Source organism: Zeugodacus cucurbitae, chromosome X (assembly GCF_028554725.1).
Source record: "Zeugodacus cucurbitae isolate PBARC_wt_2022May chromosome X, idZeuCucr1.2, whole genome shotgun sequence".
Lineage (NCBI taxonomy): Eukaryota > Metazoa > Arthropoda > Insecta > Diptera > Tephritidae > Zeugodacus > Zeugodacus cucurbitae.
Window position 1 is genome coordinate 29,386,569 of NC_071672.1, and position 19,674 is coordinate 29,406,242.

General features: G+C 34.6%; 1 protein-coding gene across 1 annotated transcript; it reads right to left on the minus strand.

Annotated features, from left to right (window-relative positions):
* Positions 1-7,465: 7,465 nt before the first annotated feature.
* LOC128923103 (uncharacterized) lies at positions 7,466-10,094 on the minus strand. Its single transcript, XM_054235560.1, has 2 exons — positions 9,389-10,094; positions 7,466-8,355 (listed from the first exon to the last, which is right to left on the minus strand). The coding sequence occupies exons 1-2, from the start codon at positions 9,679-9,681 to the stop codon at positions 7,494-7,496; spliced, it is 1,155 nt and encodes a 384-aa protein (XP_054091535.1). The 5' UTR covers positions 9,682-10,094; the 3' UTR covers positions 7,466-7,493.
* Positions 10,095-19,674: the final 9,580 nt, after the last annotated feature.

Here is a 19,674-nt window from a genome sequence, read left to right on the forward strand (position 1 = left end):
AATAAATAAGGAAATATTGAAAAATAAAATCAAATAAAATACTCTTATTATTATCTTCCTCGCAATTTTTCCATATTTACTTCCATTCTAAACCTTTCCTGGCCTTCCCCAAATATTTCAAGGCTTCAATTAGCCTGATCGGTTTCGCCGTTTTCGACTTGCGAGACTAACAACACATTTAGCGATTCATTTTTATATTATAGATTATGAGGAGGAAAGATTTATATGAATGTTTGTAATGAATAAACTCAAAAGGTACTTTGCGATTTTAAAAATTCTTTCACCATTGGAGAGCTACATTAAAGTAAGTTATATTTATTGCTGGAATCTCAACTTTCTGGAAATAGTTCCCAGGTAAGGGTATCAAAAAGACTCCGTGATGGAGAATCTTAATCTGAAACTGAAAATTGTCAATGTCTGGCAATTGCGTGCCAGAGAGTCGAGTAACAAGCGCTCGCAGCTGCTTGCTGAACAAAATTTCAAAACCTCCCAACTACGCGCTTTAGAGTCGAGTACGGAGCGTATGCAGCGGCTTGAAGAACAAAATATTAGTAATATACCAGCTCACACTAGGGACTCGAACTCTGAGCGTTCCCAACGCCTTCATAATCAGAGAGAAAGACAGCGGACATCAAAGACTAGAGGTCGTAATAAGTTTTAGCTCATTGCAAATAAAATATAATTTCATGTTAGAAGTTTCCTTATTTTCCTTTTTTCATATAAACCCACACAAGAAACGAGATCACAATAGCGATATCAGTTCATTGATTCAAGATAGATCATAGTAGCTATAGCAATTCAATACTCAATTCGATCACGGCAGTGCAGTTATTCTAATTCGATCACAGTAGCTGTATCAGTTCAATTATTCTAATTCGATCACAATAGTTATTGCAGTGCAGTGACTCAAGTTAGATTGCAGTGTCGATAGCAATTAGGGATGCAAACGATGTATCGATGTTTTTGAAACATCGATGTTTTCGTCAAAAAGCATCGATGTCTTGAATTTAAAAATATCGATGTCACTTTCAACGATGTTTTATGTCGATGTTTTATATAAAAATTTTACTTCACACTTTTTCGGTTACTAACTCGAAACCCTCTATTTGGATACGCTTCATTACATTGGAATTCGATTTTTGTAAAATACGGAGAATTCGTTAAGGTAATGTGCGCTTGGACAATACTGCGGTTACTTTTATGATTTATTTATACAATTTAATTCTGGCGTAGGCTACTGCGTTAGATCAGAGATTCAAATTTAAAGATGCTATGGCTAAAAGAAATACTGTTTTTTTGTTTCATAAAAAATTCAAAGAATCGTGCTGATACAACAGAATCTTCGGATGAGTGTGAAACAGAATACTCGTTTGATATTTGGAACCAGAATAAACATTTGGTCCACCAAAAGGTGAAATGCAAGCTGTCAAATTTATCTACAATTACAGGGACGGAAGGTTGAAGAGAAAGTGTATCTCGTTACATTCCTCTGCTAAGTGTTTCTGTTACAGGGACGGAAGGTTGAAGAGAAAGTGTATCTCGACTGTTACCCCTACCAATCAGAAGCCAATAGAGTTTGGGTTGACATGAATACTGTGTTTCCGGAGTTGTATAAATAGGCTTATTAATATTTACACATTGTGGCCACTTCAGTGCCGAGTAAGCGACCGTTTTCTAAACCCAGGGCAACTATCACGCAGAAGTAAAATCGAAAAGAAAGGACAGTGAAAAAACTTTCCATGTCGTTGTTTTGAAATTCTGTTATTTATTGAGAAAAAACCTTGACAGACATATAATGTAAAAAATAAAATGTATCAACTTAAGACGTACTACATTTCATTTATTTATGCTTCTGCTTCTTCTTCTCCCTTAGCTTTTCACACTAAATTTAGAAAAAGTTAAAAAACAGATCGATGTTTTAATGGCCGATGTTTTTGATTTCGATGGGTTTTGAAGAAACATCGATACATCGAACCATCGATGTTTCATTTCACGATGTTTGCATCCCTAATAGCAATTCGGTGATTCTAGTTAGACTACAGTAGAATTCAGTGATTCTAGTTAGCTAAAGCAGTTCAGTGATCTATACTCCTACTAACAAACCCGACAACACGTTTATACATTAAATTTGTAAATTTTTCAATATAGTAAAAAAAAATTTACGCATAAAGAGGAAACCGTTATAACCGATATATTGATTGATATACATTATTGTAGATCTGCATTAAGCGTTAGTCATCATAATTTGTTAAACTTTGAATTTTTTTAAACGTATATTAAAGTATGAAACAAATGAGCAAATTTCATAGTTGGCTCAATCTTGGCTTCGGTGACGATATTGATTACCTTAATCTTGTTCTATTGCAGAGTCGAGGTTGATTTATGTTAGGCAGCATGATGACAACTCACGCTACATTTAATTGCAAAGTGAGTGTTGATAGTTTAGTCAATTTTAAATAGTCTGTGGGATAATTGACTACTTCATCCTGGTTTGTAACTGTGTCAACTCTCTTGGAACGAAATTCTAAATTATCGCATTGAGATCATTGGTATCTTTGTTTTTTACCACCAAAATAGGTCAATCAGCCATTTATGGTTCCATAAAGTGACTGAAATCTGTTGGAAATGTTATTAATCCGTCGAAGTGTCAACTGCGACCCTACTCAGTCCCAGTCTGATATTGTTGTAAAAACTTAAAAAAATTAGATGATTTTAGGCATGCTTACTTCGTCAGCTTTGTAATTTAGGAGTCATATCAAGGCTGAATGTACCGTTTATATGCCTACTAACAGGTGCCAAGTTGACCCTCAAGCTATACCTTGGTGGTGAAAATGAGTGAAATCGGTTCAGGAATTACCTCAGCCCTCATATACCATATATGATCATTTTCGTTATTCTAGTGGTCTTTATGCCGAATATATGGGTCAAATTGTGTGTAATCTTGATAAAATTGCATCGATAAATTGCGAGAGTATAAACTGTTCGGATGCAGCCGAACTTAGCGTTTCTTTACTTGTTACAAATTGTTTTGAGCTATCGACACAACCTTATGCAATTGAACAATGGCAAAAATATTTTAGCGATGCAACAATGACAACTTTCAAAATATTTTTTTTTTTTTATAATTATGTTGCCAATTAAATAAAAACTCTAAACTTAGCCTAAACAACAAAGTACTTTTATACAATGCGGTCATAAAGCCGATTTGGATGTATGGCATTCAACTGTGGGGTACGACCTGTGCAACTAATATTGATATAATACAAAGGTTCCAATCGAAAATGCTTAGAACAATCACGTGCTCACCATGGTACATTCACAATGAAAATATCCATAAAGATCTTGGTATCCCTATGGTAAAGAAAGCAGTAGACGACAGCAGATTGAAATATATATCTAAACTCCGTGATCACCCAAACCTATTGGCTAATGCTTTAGTACATTCCTGCGATCAAACACGCCTCAAAAGAAGGGATATGCCTGCATACTAAAGAGCAACGTTTCAACAATACAGCTCAATCACTCGTTTGATCTGCTCTAGTTTTTAAATAGATTTAAGATTTTATAACTTATTGTTAGGCTTAAAGTAAAAGCAGATTCAATAAATAAGGAAATATTGAAAAAAAATCAAATAAAATACTCTTATTATTATCTTCCTCGCAATTTTTCCATATTTACTTCCATTCTAAACCTTTCCTGGCCTTCCCCAAATATTTCAAGGCTTCAATTAGCCTGATCGGTTTCGCCGTTTTCGACTTGCGAGACTAACAACACATTTAGCGATTCATTTTTATATTATAGATTATGAGGAGGAAAGATTTGTATGAATGTTTGTAATGAATAAACTCAAAAGGTACTTTGCGATTTTAAAAATTCTTTCACCATTGGAGAGCTACATTAAAATAGGTTATATTTATTGCTGGAATCTCAACTTTCTGGAAATAGTTCCCAGGTAAGGGTATCAAAAAGACTCCGTGATGGAGAATCTTAATCTGAAACTGAAAATTGTCAATGTCTGGCAATTGCGTGCCAGAGAGTCGAGTAACAAGCGCTCGCAGCTGCTTGCTGAACAAAATTTCAAAACCTCCCAACTACGCGCTTTAGAGTCGAGTACGGCAGCGGCTTGAAGAACAAAATATTAGTAATATACCAGCTCACACTAGGGACTCGAACTCTGAGCGTTCCCAACGCCTTCATAATCAGAGAGAAAGACAGCGGACATCAAAGACTAGAGGTCGTAATAAGTTTTAGCTCATTGCAAATAAAATATAATTTCATGTTAGAAGTTTCCTTATTTTCCTTTTTTCATATGAACCCACACAAGAAACGAGATCACAATAGCGATATCAGTTCATTGATTCAAGATAGATCATAGTAGCTATAGCAATTCAATACTCAATTCGATCACGGCAGTGCAGTTATTCTAATTCGATCACAGTAGCTGTATCAGTTCAGTTATTCTAATTCGATCACAATAGTTATAGCAGTGCAGTGACTCAAGTTAGATTGCAGTGTCGATAGCAATTAGGGATGCAAACGATGTATCGATGTTTTTGAAACATCGATGTTTTCGTCAAAAAGCATCGATGTCTTGAATTTAAAAATATCGATGCATCGATGTCACTTTCAACGATGTTTTATATAAAAATTTGACTTCACACTTTTTCGGTTACTAACTCGAAACCCTCTATTTGGATACGCTTCATTACATTGGAATTCGATTTTTGTAAAATATGGAGAATTCGTTAAGGGAATGTGCGCTTGGACAATACTGCGGTTACTTTTATGATTTATTTATACAATTTAATTCTGGCGTAGGCTACTGCGTTAGATGAGAGATTCAAATTTAAAGATGCTATGGCTAAAAGAAATAATGTTTTTTTGTTTCATAAAAAATTCAAAGAATCGTGCTGATACAACAGAATCTTCGGATGAGTGTGAAACAGAATACTCGTTTGATATTTGGAACCAGAATAAACATTTGGTCCACCAAAAGGTGAAATGCAAGCTGTCAAATTTATCTACAATTACAGGGACGGAAGGTTGAAGAGAAAGTGTATCTCGACTGTTACCCCTACCAATCAGAAGCCAATAGAGTTTGGGTTGACATGAATACTGTGTTTCCGGAGTTGTATAAATAGGCTTATTAATATTTACACATTGTGGCCACTTCAGTGCCGAGTAAACGACCGTTTTCTAAACCCAGGGCAACTATCACGCAGAAGTAAAATCGAAAATAAATGACAGTGAAAAAACTTTCCTTGTCGTTGTTTTGAAATTCTGTTATTTATTGAGAAAAAACTTTAACAGACATATAATGTATAAAATAAAATGTATCAACTTAAGACGTACTACATTTAATTTATTTATGCTTCTGCTTCTTCTTCTCCCTTAGCTTTTCACACTAAATTTAGAAAAAGTTAAAAAACACATCGATGTTTTAATGGCCGATGTTTTAGATTTCGATGGGTTTGAAGAAACATCACGATGTTTGCATCCCTAATAGCAATTCGGTGATTCTAGTTAGATTACAGTAGAGTTCAGTGATTCTAGTTAGCTAAAGCAGTTCAGTGATCTATACTACTACTAACAAACCCGACAACACGTTTATACATTAAATTAGTAAATTTTTCAATATAGTAAAAAAAATCTTACGCATAAAGAGGAAACCGTTATAACCGATATATTGATTGATATACATTATTGTAGATCTGCATTAAGCGTTAGTCATCATAATTTGTTAAACTTTGAATTTTTTTAAACGTATATATCTTACTTCGTCAGCTTTGTAATTTAGGAGTCATATCAAGGCTGAATGTACCGTTCATATGCCTATTAACAGGTGCCAAGTTGTCCTTCAAGCTATACCTTGGTGGTGAAAATGAGTGAAATCGGTTCAGGAATTACCTCAGCCCTCATATACCATATATGATCATTTTCGTTATTCTAGTGGTCTTTATGCCGAATATATGGGTCAAATTGTGTGTAATCTTGATAAATTGCGAGAGTATAAACTGTTCGGATGCAGCCGAACTTAGCGTTTCTTTACTTGTTACAAATTGTTTTGAGCTATCGACACAACCTTATGCAAATGAACAATGGCAAAAATATTTTAGCGATGCAACAATGACAACTTTCAAAATATTTTTTTTTTTTTTATAATTTTGTTGCCAATTAAATAAAAACTCTAAACTTAGCCTAGACAACAAAGTACTTTTATACAATGCGGTCATAAAGCCGATTTGGATGTATGGCATTCAACTGTGGGGTACGACCTGTGCAACTAATATTGATATAATACAAAGGTTCCAATCGAAAATGCTTAGAACAATCACGTGCTCACCATGGTACATTCACAATGAAAATATCCATAAAGATCTTGGTATCCCTATGGTAAAGAAAGCAGTAGACGACAGTAGATTGAAATATATATCTAAACTCCGTGATCACCCAAACCCATTGGCTAATGCTTTAGTACATTCCTGCGATCAAACACGCCTTAAAAGAAGGGATATGCCTGCATACTAAAGAGCAACGTTTCAACAATACAGCTCAATCACTCGTTTGATCTGGTCTAGTTTTAAATAGATTTAAGATTTTATAACTTATTGTTAGGCTTAAAGTAAAAGCAGATTCAATAAATAAGGAAATATTGAAAAAAAAAATCAAATAAAATACTCTTATTATTATCTTTCTCGCAATTTTTCCATATTTACTTCCATTCTAAACCTTTCCTGGCCTTCCCCAAATATTTCAAGGCTTCAATTAGCCTGATCGGTTTTGCCGTTTTCGACTTGCGAGACTAACAACACATTTAGCGATTCATTTTTATATTATAGATTATGAGGAGGAAAGATTAGTATGAATGTTTGTAATGAATAAACTCAAAAGGTACTTTGCGATTTTAAAAATTCTTTCACCATTGGAGAGCTACATTAAAATAGGTTATATTTATTGCTGGAATCTCAACTTTCTGGAAATAGTTCCCAGGTAAGGGTGCGTGCAGAGTGGCCGCTTGTTGCCGAGCCGAGCCGACTGACGCTTATTGCGAGAACCAATGCGAGAAAACTGGTACTATACAAATTAGTACAAATAAGCGCGAGCAGGTCATAGTGGGCGTCGAGCTGGTCAGAGCGCAAAGCTGATTGAATGCGAGAAAACAGTTCCAAAGCGTATTTCAGCGCCGATAACATTGGTTATTCTGCGAAAAGCTAGTTTTGGACATAAAATTCTTTGGAAAAAGTAAAATTAAAATGAAAATCATATGCTGTCATTCATCATTTAATGGCATTCTTGTTGAACTTTTCTTGAGTACAGTCGTGTGTTTTGGTTTATTTAAAATGAATGTAGAACAATTAATAAGTGAAGTTTTTTCTCGGCCGGCTTTGTGGGACCAGAAAAATAAATGTTATCTTAACCGTGTTTTAGTGGAAAAGCTATGGATGTCCGGTGCTTCAGAAATGAAAATACCAAGTAAGTTACATTGAAATTTGTTATATTTTATTCATGCATACGAAATTACAAAATTTATCTCTTATTAATCTACCATTTTTGACACTTGTTTTATTGAATTCTTTTATGATTTTTTCCAAATTTTCTTTTTGCACTTCTTCTTTTAAATTTTCATCTAATCCCTCTAAATCAATAATTATGTTGTGTAGAAGGCATATACATTTTACAAGGAGTTCAGCGAACAAAGGATCCGTTTCAATGGGTTTCCATAATATTCTGAACCTTGCACTTAATAACCCAAAGGCGCATTCAATGCACTTTCTTGCTCTTGAAAGCCGGGCATTAAAATATTCATGGTCTTCCGTTATCTCCTTTCGGCTATACGGCCTTAACAAACATTCTAAAAGGGGATAAGCCTCATCCCCAAGAAATACATATGGCACAATTTCTTCACTGTTTGGCAGACATGTATTTCCTGGTACAGGTAGTTCTCCACTTTTTAAAAGATTAAAGATTTTGGAAGAGCTAAAAGTGCCACCATCACTTTGCTTTCCGTATCCACCAACTTCAACCGCAATAAATTTGCAGTTGGCATCGGCAATACCTTGCAATACAATAGAAAAAAAGTGTTTATAATTATAATACATGGAGCCAGTATTTCCTGGACACTTGATTCGTATGTGCTTCCCGTCGATAGCACCAATACAATTTGGGAAGTTCCATAGCTTCCAGTATTGCTCTGCAATTTCTTGAAAACATTGTTCGTTTGGCTGCGGCATATGTATAGTAAACATATTATCCCACAGAACTTGTGTTGTCTCCTTAACAATAGCTCCTACTGTTGATTTGCCTAGCCGAAACGAAAAAGCTAGTGAGGCAAATGATGCTCCAGTTGCCAGAAATCTAAATAAGAAAGTTAAAACAAAAATTGTTATTTAAATTTATATTATATTATTTGTATAAATTTTTGTATATTATTGTTTAAATTCATGTATGCATATAATTTTTATCATATTTTTATTATATGGTTTTATTTGATCTTGCAGAGGAAGACTTAAAAAAAAATGGAAGTATTTACGCGATCAATTTCGATGTGAAGTACGCAAAATTCCAACTCCAAAATCGGGGGATGCCGCATCACAAATTTCTTCGAGTTGGCCTTATTTCAATTCTCTACTGTTTTTAAAGGACCAAATGAAATTCAGAAATTTAAGTGGTAATTTAAAAGCGTCAAGTGTAAAAGCTACCCAAGAAGAGGTTGTATATGAAGAAGAAATTGAAGATATTCTCAACACTTCACAAGTCGAAGAAACAAGAGATCTGTGCGACAATGACGAGTTCAGCTGTGAAGTTCCATCGAAAAAAAAATACCTCTAACAGCACTGCCCAATTGTTGGAAATTGAAAAAAGAAAATTGGCACTGCTGGAAAATAAAAAAATGGAAAAAAAGACTGTATTGGATGAAGATGAAGCATTTTTCGTAACTCTTTTGCCGCATATTCGGAAGTTGGACCCAGAGAATAAATTTCTGTGTCGAATGGAAATGTAAAATGTACTTTATAAATACGTGTATGCAAAAGTTAAAAATATGCCCACACTGTCCAATGAAACTTCAAGATACGCGCCTTTGTCTTCACCAACCAGCGTTTCTTCTGAAAGCTACCAGATAAATTCTTTAGACCTTAGCACAACTCCTTGTTTTCAACCGATCTCATTTACCACAGTTGAAGGTACAAATATACCATCAACTTCATCATCATTGGTTCCAGACCAAAATACAATGGAAACTGTAATTTATTCATCTTTAAATTCCTCTTAATTAATTTATATTATTTATTTTTAATTTTTTTTTAATTTTTCTTTTTATTTATAAAAAAATGTATTCATGAATTTAATACAATAAATACAAATATATAAAACATAAAAAATTTCTTACCTGAGAGTTACTATCAAGCGTTCACATGGACATATTGGTACTTTAATAAAATTACTCCACTTCTTTTTTAATTTATCACCAATCTTTTCGAGAATATAGTCGAAAGTTTCAATACTCATTCGAGTATATTCTTTAAACTTGGCAGGATATTTTCTTAAATCACTATATAAGTGATGAAATTCTCCAAATTCACTTCGTTTATCATTTATTGGATGTTTTCCAAATAATTTTTTGTTGATAAAATACTTTAAAACAGTAGCCGAAGCTAAATACTCATCATCTGACGAATCCATATCTTTTCACTTCAATTTCACAAACACGATGAACAACAAACCCAAATGCATACAAACATACATAAAACACAAATAACAGATAAAATATCAGCGCTGATTCTCGCATCCACTATGCACACTCAAACTTGTTTCTCGCATGAACAAGTTCTTGCAATAAGCGTCAGTCGGCTCGGCTCGGCAACAAGCGGCCACTCTGCACGCACCCTAAGGGTATCAAAAAGACTCCGTGATGGAGAATCTTAATCTGAAACTGAAAATTGTCAATGTCTGGCAATTGCGTGCCAGAGAGTCGAGTAACAAGCGCTCGCAGCTGCTTGCTGAACAAAATTTCAAAACCTCCCAACTACGCGCTTTAGAGTCGAGTACGGCAGCGGCTTGAAGAACAAAATATTAGTAATATACCAGCTCACACTAGGGACTCGAACTCTGAGCGTTCCCAACGCCTTCATAATCAGAGAGAAAGACAGCGGACATCAAAGACTAGAGGTCGTAATAAGTTTTAGCTCATTGCAAATAAAATATAATTTCATGTTAGAAGTTTCCTTATTTTCCTTTTTTCATATGAACCCACACAAGTAACGAGATCACAATAGCGATATCAGTTCTTTGATTCAAGATAGATCATAGTAGCTATAGCAATTCAATACTCAATTCGATCACGGCAGTGCAGTTATTCTAATTCGATCACAGTAGCTGTATCAGTTCAGTTATTCTAATTCGATCACAATAGTTATAGCAGTGCAGTGACTCAAGTTAGATTGCAGTGTCGATAGCAATTAGGGATGCAAACGATGTATCGATGTTTTTGAAACATCGATGTTTTTGTCAAAAAGCATCGATGTCTTGAATTTAAAAATATCGATGCATCGATGTCACTTTCAACGATGTTTTATATAAAAATTTGACTTCACACTTTTTCGGTTACTAACTCGAAACCCTCTATTTGGATACGCTTCATTACATTGGAATTCGATTTTTGTAAAATACGGAGAATTCGTTAAGGGAATGTGCGCTTGGACAATACTGCGGTTACTTTTATGATTTATTTGTACAATTTAATTCTGGCGTAGGCTACTGCGTTAGATGAGAGATTCAAATTTAAAGATGCTATGGCTAAAAGAAATACTGTTTTTTTGTTTCATAAAAAATTCAAAGAATCGTGCTGATACAACAGAATCTTCGGATGAGTGTGAAACAGAATACTTGTTTGATATTTGGAACCAGAATAAACATTTGGTCCACCAAAAGGTGAAATGCAAGCTGTCAAATTTATTTACAATTACAGGGACGGAAGGTTGAAGAGAAAGTGTATCTCGACTGTTACCCCTACCAATCAGAAGCCAATAGAGTTTGGGTTGACATGAATACTGTGTTTCCGGAGTTGTATAAATAGGCTTATTAATATTTACACATTGTGGCCACTTCAGTGCCGAGTAAACGACCGTTTTCTAAACCCAGGGCAACTATCACGCAGAAGTAAAATCGAAAAGAAATGACAGTGAAAAAACTTTCCATGTCGTTGTTTTGAAATTCTGTTATTTATTGAGAAAAAACTTTAACAGACCTATAATGTATAAAATAAAATGTATCAACTTAAGACGTACTACATTTCATTTATTTATGCTTCTGCTTCTTCTTCTCCCTTAGCTTTTCACACTAAATTTAGAAAAAGTTAAAAAACACATCGATGTTTTAATGGCCGATGTTTTTAATTTCGATGGGTTTTGAAGAAACATCACGATGTTTGCATCCCTAATAGCAATTAGGTGATTCTAGTTAGATTACAGTAGAGTTCAGTGATTCTAGTTAGCTAAAGCAGTTCAGTGATCTATACTACTACTAACAAACCCGACAACACGTTTATACATTAAATTAGTAAATTTTTCAATATAGTAAAGAAAATCTTACGCATAAAGAGGAAACCGTTATAACCGATATATTGATTGATATACATTATTGTAGATCTGCATTAAGCGTTAGTCATCATAATTTGTTAAACTTTGAATTTTTTTAAACGTGTATTAAAGTATGAAACAAATGAGCAAATTTCATAGTTGGCTCAATCTTGGCTTCGGTGACGATATTGATTACCTTAATCTTGTTCTATTGCAGAGTCGAGGTTGATTTATGTTAGGCAGCATGATGACAACTCACGCTACATTTAATTGCAAAGTGAGTGTTGATAGTTTAGTCAATTTTAAATAGTCTGTGGGATAATTGACTACTTCATCCTGGTTTGTAACTGTGTCAACTCTCTTGACACGAAATTCTAAATTATCGCATTGAGATCATTGATATCTTTGTTTTTTACCACCAAAATAGGTCAATCAGCCATTTATGGTTCCATAAAGTGACTGAAATCTGTTGGAAATGTTATTAATCCGTCGAAGTGTCAACTGCGACCCTACTCAGTCCCAGTCTGATATTGTTGCAAAAACTTAAAGAAATTAGATGATTTTAGGCATGCTTACTTCGTCAGCTTTGTAATTTAGGAGTCATATCAAGGCTGAATGTACCGTTTATATGCCTACTAACAGGTGCCAAGTTGTCCCTCAAGCTATACCTTGGTGGTGAAAATGAGTGAAATCGGTTCAGGAATTACCTCAGCCCTCATATACCATATATGATCATTTTCGTTATTCTAGTGGTCTTTATGCCGAATATATGGGTCAAATTGTGTGTAATCTTGATAAAATTGCATCGATAAATTGCGAGAGTATAAACTGTTCGGATGCAGCCGAACTTAGCGTTTCTTTACTTGTTACAAATTGTTTTGAGCTATCGACACAACCTTATGCAATTGAACAATGGCAAAAATATTTTAGCGATGCAACAATGACAACTTTCAAAATATTTTTTTTTTTTTTTTTATAATTTTGTTGCCAATTAAATAAAAACTCTAAACTTAGCCTAGACAACAAAGTACTTTTATACAATGCGGTCATAAAGCCGATTTGGATGTATGGCATTCAACTGTGGGGTACGACCTGTGCAACTAATATTGATATAATACAAAGGTTCCAATCGAAAATGCTTAGAACAATGACGTGCTCACCATGGTACATTCACAGTGAAAATATCCATAAAGATCTTGATATCCCTATGGTAAAGAAAGCAGTAGACGACAGCAGATTGAAATATATATCTAAACTCCGTGATCACCCAAACCCATTGGCTAATGCTTTAGTACATTCCTGCGATCAAACACGCCTCAAAAGAAGGGATATGCCTGCATACTAAAGAGCAACGTTTCAACAATACAGCTCAATCACTCGTTTGATCTGGTCTAGTTTTTAAATAGATTTAAGATTTTATAATTTATTGTTAGGCTTAAAAACAAGCAGATTCAATAAATAAGAAAATATTGAAAAAAATATCAAATAAAATGCTCTTATTATTATCTTCCTCGCAATTTTTCCATATTTACTTCCATTCTAAACCTTTCCTGGCCTTCCCCAAATATTTCAAGGCTTCAATTAGCCTGATCGGTTTCGCCGTTTTCGACTTGCGAGACTAACAACACATTTATCGATTCATTTTTATATTATAGATTATGAGGAGGAAAGATTTGTATGAATGTTTGTAATGAATAAACTCAAAAGGTACTTTGCGATTTTAAAAATTCTTTCACCATTGGAGAGCTACATTAAAATAGGTTATATTTATTACTGGAATCTCAACTTTCTGGAAATAGTTCCCAGGTAAGGGTATCAAAAAGACTCCGTGATGGAGAATCTTAATCTGAAACTGAAAATTGTCAATGTCTGGCAATTGCGTGCCAGAGAGTCGAGTAACAAGCGCTCGCAGCTGCTTGCTGAACAAAATTTCAAAACCTCCCAACTACGCGCTTTAGAGTCGAGTACGGAGCGTATGCAGCGGCTTGAAGAACAAAATATTAGTAATATACCAGCTCTCACTAGGGACTCGAACTCTGAGCGTTCCCAACGCCTTCATAATCAGAGAGAAAGACAGCGGACATCAAAGACTAGAGGTCGTAATAAGTTTTAGCTCATTGCAAATAAAATATAATTTCATGTTAGAAGTTTCCTTATTTTCCTTTTTTCATATGAACCCACACAAGAAACGAGAAAGTACATACATATGGATGGGAGAGTGTGTATATCAGCATAGTGATACACATGTAGTATTGTACTATGAATCCGGAAACGAGTAGGGGTGGTCTCCGCCGCACCACAAAATCGACACCAAATATGTGCTCCGTTGCAAGACAGCTGTAGTAGATGTCACATCATTGTCATTTATTACAACCATGCCCCATTCGTCGCATTTCCTGGAAGGCAGTGATGTCAGCCCCATATTTTTCAGGACATCTTCCAGCTGGATAGGGACAGCTATAGCAATTCAATACTTAATTCGATCACGGCAGTGCAGTTATTCTAATTCGATCACAGTAGCTGTATCAGTTCAGTTATTCTAATTCGATCACAATAGTTATAGCAGTGCAGTGACTCAGGTTAGATTGCAGTGTCGATAGCAATTAGGGATGCAAACGATGTATCGATATTTTTGAAACATCGATGTTTTCGTCAAAAAGCATCGATGTCTTGAATTTAAAAATATCGATGTCACTTTCAACGATGTTTTATGTCGATGTTTTATATAAAAATTTTACTTCACACTTTTTCGGTTACTAACTCGAAACCCTCTATTTGGATACGCTTCATTACATTGGAATTCGATTTTTGTAAAATACGGAGAATTCGTTAAGGTAATGTGCGCTTGGACAATACTGCGGTTACTTTTATGATTTCTTTATACAATTTAATTCTGGCGTAGGCTACTGCGTTAGATGAGAGATTCAAATTTAAAGATGCTATGGCTAAAAGAAATAATATTTTTTTGTTTCATAAAAAATTCAAAGAATCGTGCTGATACAACAGAATCTTCGGATGAGTGTGAAACAGAATACTCGTTTGATATTTGGAACCAGAATAAACATTTGGTCCACCAAAAGGTGAAATGCAAGCTGTCAAATTTATCTACAATTACAGGGACGGAAGGTTGAAGAGAAAGTGTATCTCGTTACATTCCTCTACTAAGTGTATCTGTTACAGGGACGGAAGGTTGAAGAGAAAGTGTATCTCGACTGTTACCCCTACCAATCAGAAGCCAATAGAGTTTGGGTTGACATGAATACTGTGTTTCCGGAGTTGTATAAATAGGCTTATTAATATTTACACATTGTGGCCACTTCAGTGCCGAGTAAACGACTGTTTTCTAAACCCAGGGCAACTATCACGCAGAAGTAAAATCGAAAATAAATGACAGTGAAAAAACTTTCCATGTCGTTGTTTTGAAATTCTGTTATTTATTGAGAAAAAACTTTAACAGACATATAATGTATAAAATAAAATGTATCAACTTAAGACGTACTACATTTCATTTATTTATGCTTCTGCTTCTTCTTTTCCCTTAGCTTTTCACACTAAATTTAGAGAAAGTTAAAAAACACATCGATGTTTTAATGGCCGATGTTTTTGATTTCGATGGGTTTTGAAGAAACATCACGATGTTTGCATCCCTAATAGCAATTCGGTGATTCTAGTTAGATTACAGTAGAGTTCAGTGATTCTAGTTAGCTAAAGCAGTTCAGTGATCTATACTACTACTAACAAACCCGACAACACGTTTATACATTAAATTAGTAAATTTTTCAATATAGTAAAAAAAATCTTACGCATAAAGAGGAAACCGTTATAACCGATATATTGATTGATATACATTATTGTAAATCTGCATTAAGCGTTAGTCATCATAATTTGTTAAACTTTGAATTTTTTTAAACGTATATTAAAGTATGAAACAAATGAGCAAATTTCATAGTTGGCTCAATCTTGGCTTCGGTGACGATATTGATTACCTTAATCTTGTTCTATTGCAGAGTCGAGGTTGATTTATGTTAGGCAGCATGATGACAACTCACGCTACATTTAATTGCAAAGTGAGTGTTGATAGTTTAGTCAATTTTAAATAGTCTGTGGGATAATTGACTACTTCATCCTGGTTTGTAACTGTGTCAACTCTCTTGGAACGAAATTCTAAATTATCGCATTGAGATCATTGATATCTTTGTTTTTTACCACCAAAATAGGTCAATCAGCCATTTATGGTTCCATAAAGTGACTGAAATCTGTTGGAAATGTTATTAATCCGTCGAAGTGTCAACTGCGACCCTACTCAGTCCCAGTCTGATATTGTTGCAAAAACTGAAAAAAATTAGATGATTTTAGGCATGCTTACTTCGTCAGCTTTGTAATTTAGGAGTCATATCAAGGCTGAATGTACCGTTTATATGCCTACTAACAGGTGCCAAGTTGTCCCTCAAGCTATACCTTGGTGGTGAAAATGAGTGAAATCGGTTCAGGAATTACCTCAGCCCTCATATACCATATATGATCATTTTCGTTATTCTAGTGGTCTTTATGCCGAATATATGGGTCAAATTGTGTGTAATCTTGATAAAATTGCATCGATAAATTGCGAGAGTATAAACTGTTCGGATGCAGCCGAACTTAGCGTTTCTTTACTTGTTACAAATTGTTTTGAGCTATCGACACAACCTTATGCAATTGAACAATGGCAAAAATATTTTAGCGATGCAACAATGACAACTTTCAAAATATCTTGATAAAATTGCATCGATAAATTGCGAGAGTATAAACTGTTCGGATGCAGCCGAACTTAGCGTTTCTTTACTTGTTACAAATTGTTTTGAGCTATCGACACAACCTTATGCAATTGAACAATGGCAATAATATTTTAGCGATGCAACAATGACAACTTTCAAAATATTTTTTTTTTTTTTTTTTTTTTTTATAATTTTGTTGCCAATTTAATAAAAACTCTAAACTTAGCCTAGACAACAAAGTACTTTTATACAATGCGGTCATAAAGCCGATTTGGATGTATGGCATTCAACTGTGGGGTACGACCTGTGCAACTAATATTGATATAATACAAAGGTTCCAATCGAAAATACTTAGAACAATGACGTGCTCACCATGGTACATTCACAATGAAAATATCCATAAAGATCTTGGTATCGCTATGGTAAAGAAAGCAGTAGACGACAGCAGATTGAAATATATATCTAAACTCCGTGATCACCCAAACCCATTGGCTAATGCTTTAGTACATTCCTGCGATCACACACGCCTCAAAAGAAGGGATATGCCTGCATACTAAAGAGCAACGTTTCAACAATCTAGCTCAATCACTCGTTTGATCTGGTCTAGTTTTTAAATAGATTTAAGATTTTATAATTTATTGTTAGGCTTAAAAACAAGCAGATTCAATAAATAAGAAAATATTGAAAAAAATATCAAATAAAATGCTCTTATTATTATCTTCCTCGCAATTTTTCCATATTTACTTCCATTCTAAACCTTTCCTGGCCTTCCCCAAATATTTCAAGGCTTCAATTAGCCTGATCGGTTTCGCCGTTTTCGACTTGCGAGACTAACAACACATTTATCGATTCATTTTTATATTATAGATTATGAGGAGGAAAGATTTGTATGAATGTTTGTAATGAATAAACTCAAAAGGTACTTTGCGATTTTAAAAATTCTTTCACCATTGGAGAGCTACATTAAAATAGGTTATATTTATTACTGGAATCTCAACTTTCTGGAAATAGTTCCCAGGTAAGGGTATCAAAAAGACTCCGTGATGGAGAATCTTAATCTGAAACTGAAAATTGTCAATGTCTGGCAATTGCGTGCCAGAGAGTCGAGTAACAAGCGCTCGCAGCTGCTTGCTGAACAAAATTTCAAAACCTCCCAACTACGCGCTTTAGAGTCGAGTACGGAGCGTATGCAGCGGCTTGAAGAACAAAATATTAGTAATATACCAGCTCTCACTAGGGACTCGAACTCTGAGCGTTCCCAACGCCTTCATAATCAGAGAGAAAGACAGCGGACATCAAAGACTAGAGGTCGTAATAAGTTTTAGCTCATTGCAAATAAAATATAATTTCATGTTAGAAGTTTCCTTATTTTCCTTTTTTCATATGAACCCACACAAGAAACGAGAAAGTACATACATATGGATGGGAGAGTGTGTATATCAGCATAGTGATACACATGTAGTATTGTACTATGAATCCGGAAACGAGTAGGGGTGGTCTCCGCCGCACCACAAAATCGACACCAAATATGTGCTCCGTTGCAAGACAGCTGTAGTAGATGTCACATCATTGTCATTTATTACAACCATGCCCCATTCGTCGCATTTCCTGGAAGGCAGTGATGTCAGCCCCATATTTTTCAGGACATCTTCCAGCTGGATAGGGACAGCTATAGCAATTCAATACTTAATTCGATCACGGCAGTGCAGTTATTCTAATTCGATCACAGTAGCTGTATCAGTTCAGTTATTCTAATTCGATCACAATAGTTATAGCAGTGCAGTGACTCAGGTTAGATTGCAGTGTCGATAGCAATTAGGGATGCAAACGATGTATCGATATTTTTGAAACATCGATGTTTTCGTCAAAAAGCATCGATGTCTTGAATTTAAAAATATCGATGTCACTTTCAACGATGTTTTATGTCGATGTTTTATATAAAAATTTTACTTCACACTTTTTCGGTTACTAACTCGAAACCCTCTATTTGGATACGCTTCATTACATTGGAATTCGATTTTTGTAAAATACGGAGAATTCGTTAAGGTAATGTGCGCTTGGACAATACTGCGGTTACTTTTATGATTTCTTTATACAATTTAATTCTGGCGTAGGCTACTGCGTTAGATGAGAGATTCAAATTTAAAGATGCTATGGCTAAAAGAAATAATATTTTTTTGTTTCATAAAAAATTCAAAGAATCGTGCTGATACAACAGAATCTTCGGATGAGTGTGAAACAGAATACTCGTTTGATATTTGGAACCAGAATAAACATTTGGTCCACCAAAAGGTGAAATGCAAGCTGTCAAATTTATCTACAATTACAGGGACGGAAGGTTGAAGAGAAAGTGTATCTCGTTACATTCCTCTACTAAGTGTATCTGTTACAGGGACGGAAGGTTGAAGAGAAAGTGTATCTCGACTGTTACCCCTACCAATCAGAAGCCAATAGAGTTTGGGTTGACATGAATACTGTGTTTCCGGAGTTGTATAAATAGGCTTATTAATATTTACACATTGTGGCCACTTCAGTGCCGAGTAAACGACTGTTTTCTAAACCCAGGGCAACTATCACGCAGAAGTAAAATCGAAAATAAATGACAGTGAAAAAACTTTCCATGTCGTTGTTTTGAAATTCTGTTATTTATTGAGAAAAAACTTTAACAGACATATAATGTATAAAATAAAATGTATCAACTTAAGACGTACTACATTTCATTTATTTATGCTTCTGCTTCTTCTTTTCCCTTAGCTTTTCACACTAAATTTAGAGAAAGTTAAAAAACACATCGATGTTTTAATGGCCGATGTTTTTGATTTCGATGGGTTTTGAAGAAACATCACGATGTTTGCATCCCTAATAGCAATTCGGTGATTCTAGTTAGATTACAGTAGAGTTCAGTGATTCTAGTTAGCTAAAGCAGTTCAGTGATCTATACTACTACTAACAAACCCGACAACACGTTTATACATTAAATTAGTAAATTTTTCAATATAGTAAAAAAAATCTTACGCATAAAGAGGAAACCGTTATAACCGATATATTGATTGATATACATTATTGTAAATCTGCATTAAGCGTTAGTCATCATAATTTGTTAAACTTTGAATTTTTTTAAACGTATATTAAAGTATGAAACAAATGAGCAAATTTCATAGTTGGCTCAATCTTGGCTTCGGTGACGATATTGATTACCTTAATCTTGTTCTATTGCAGAGTCGAGGTTGATTTATGTTAGGCAGCATGATGACAACTCACGCTACATTTAATTGCAAAGTGAGTGTTGATAGTTTAGTCAATTTTAAATAGTCTGTGGGATAATTGACTACTTCATCCTGGTT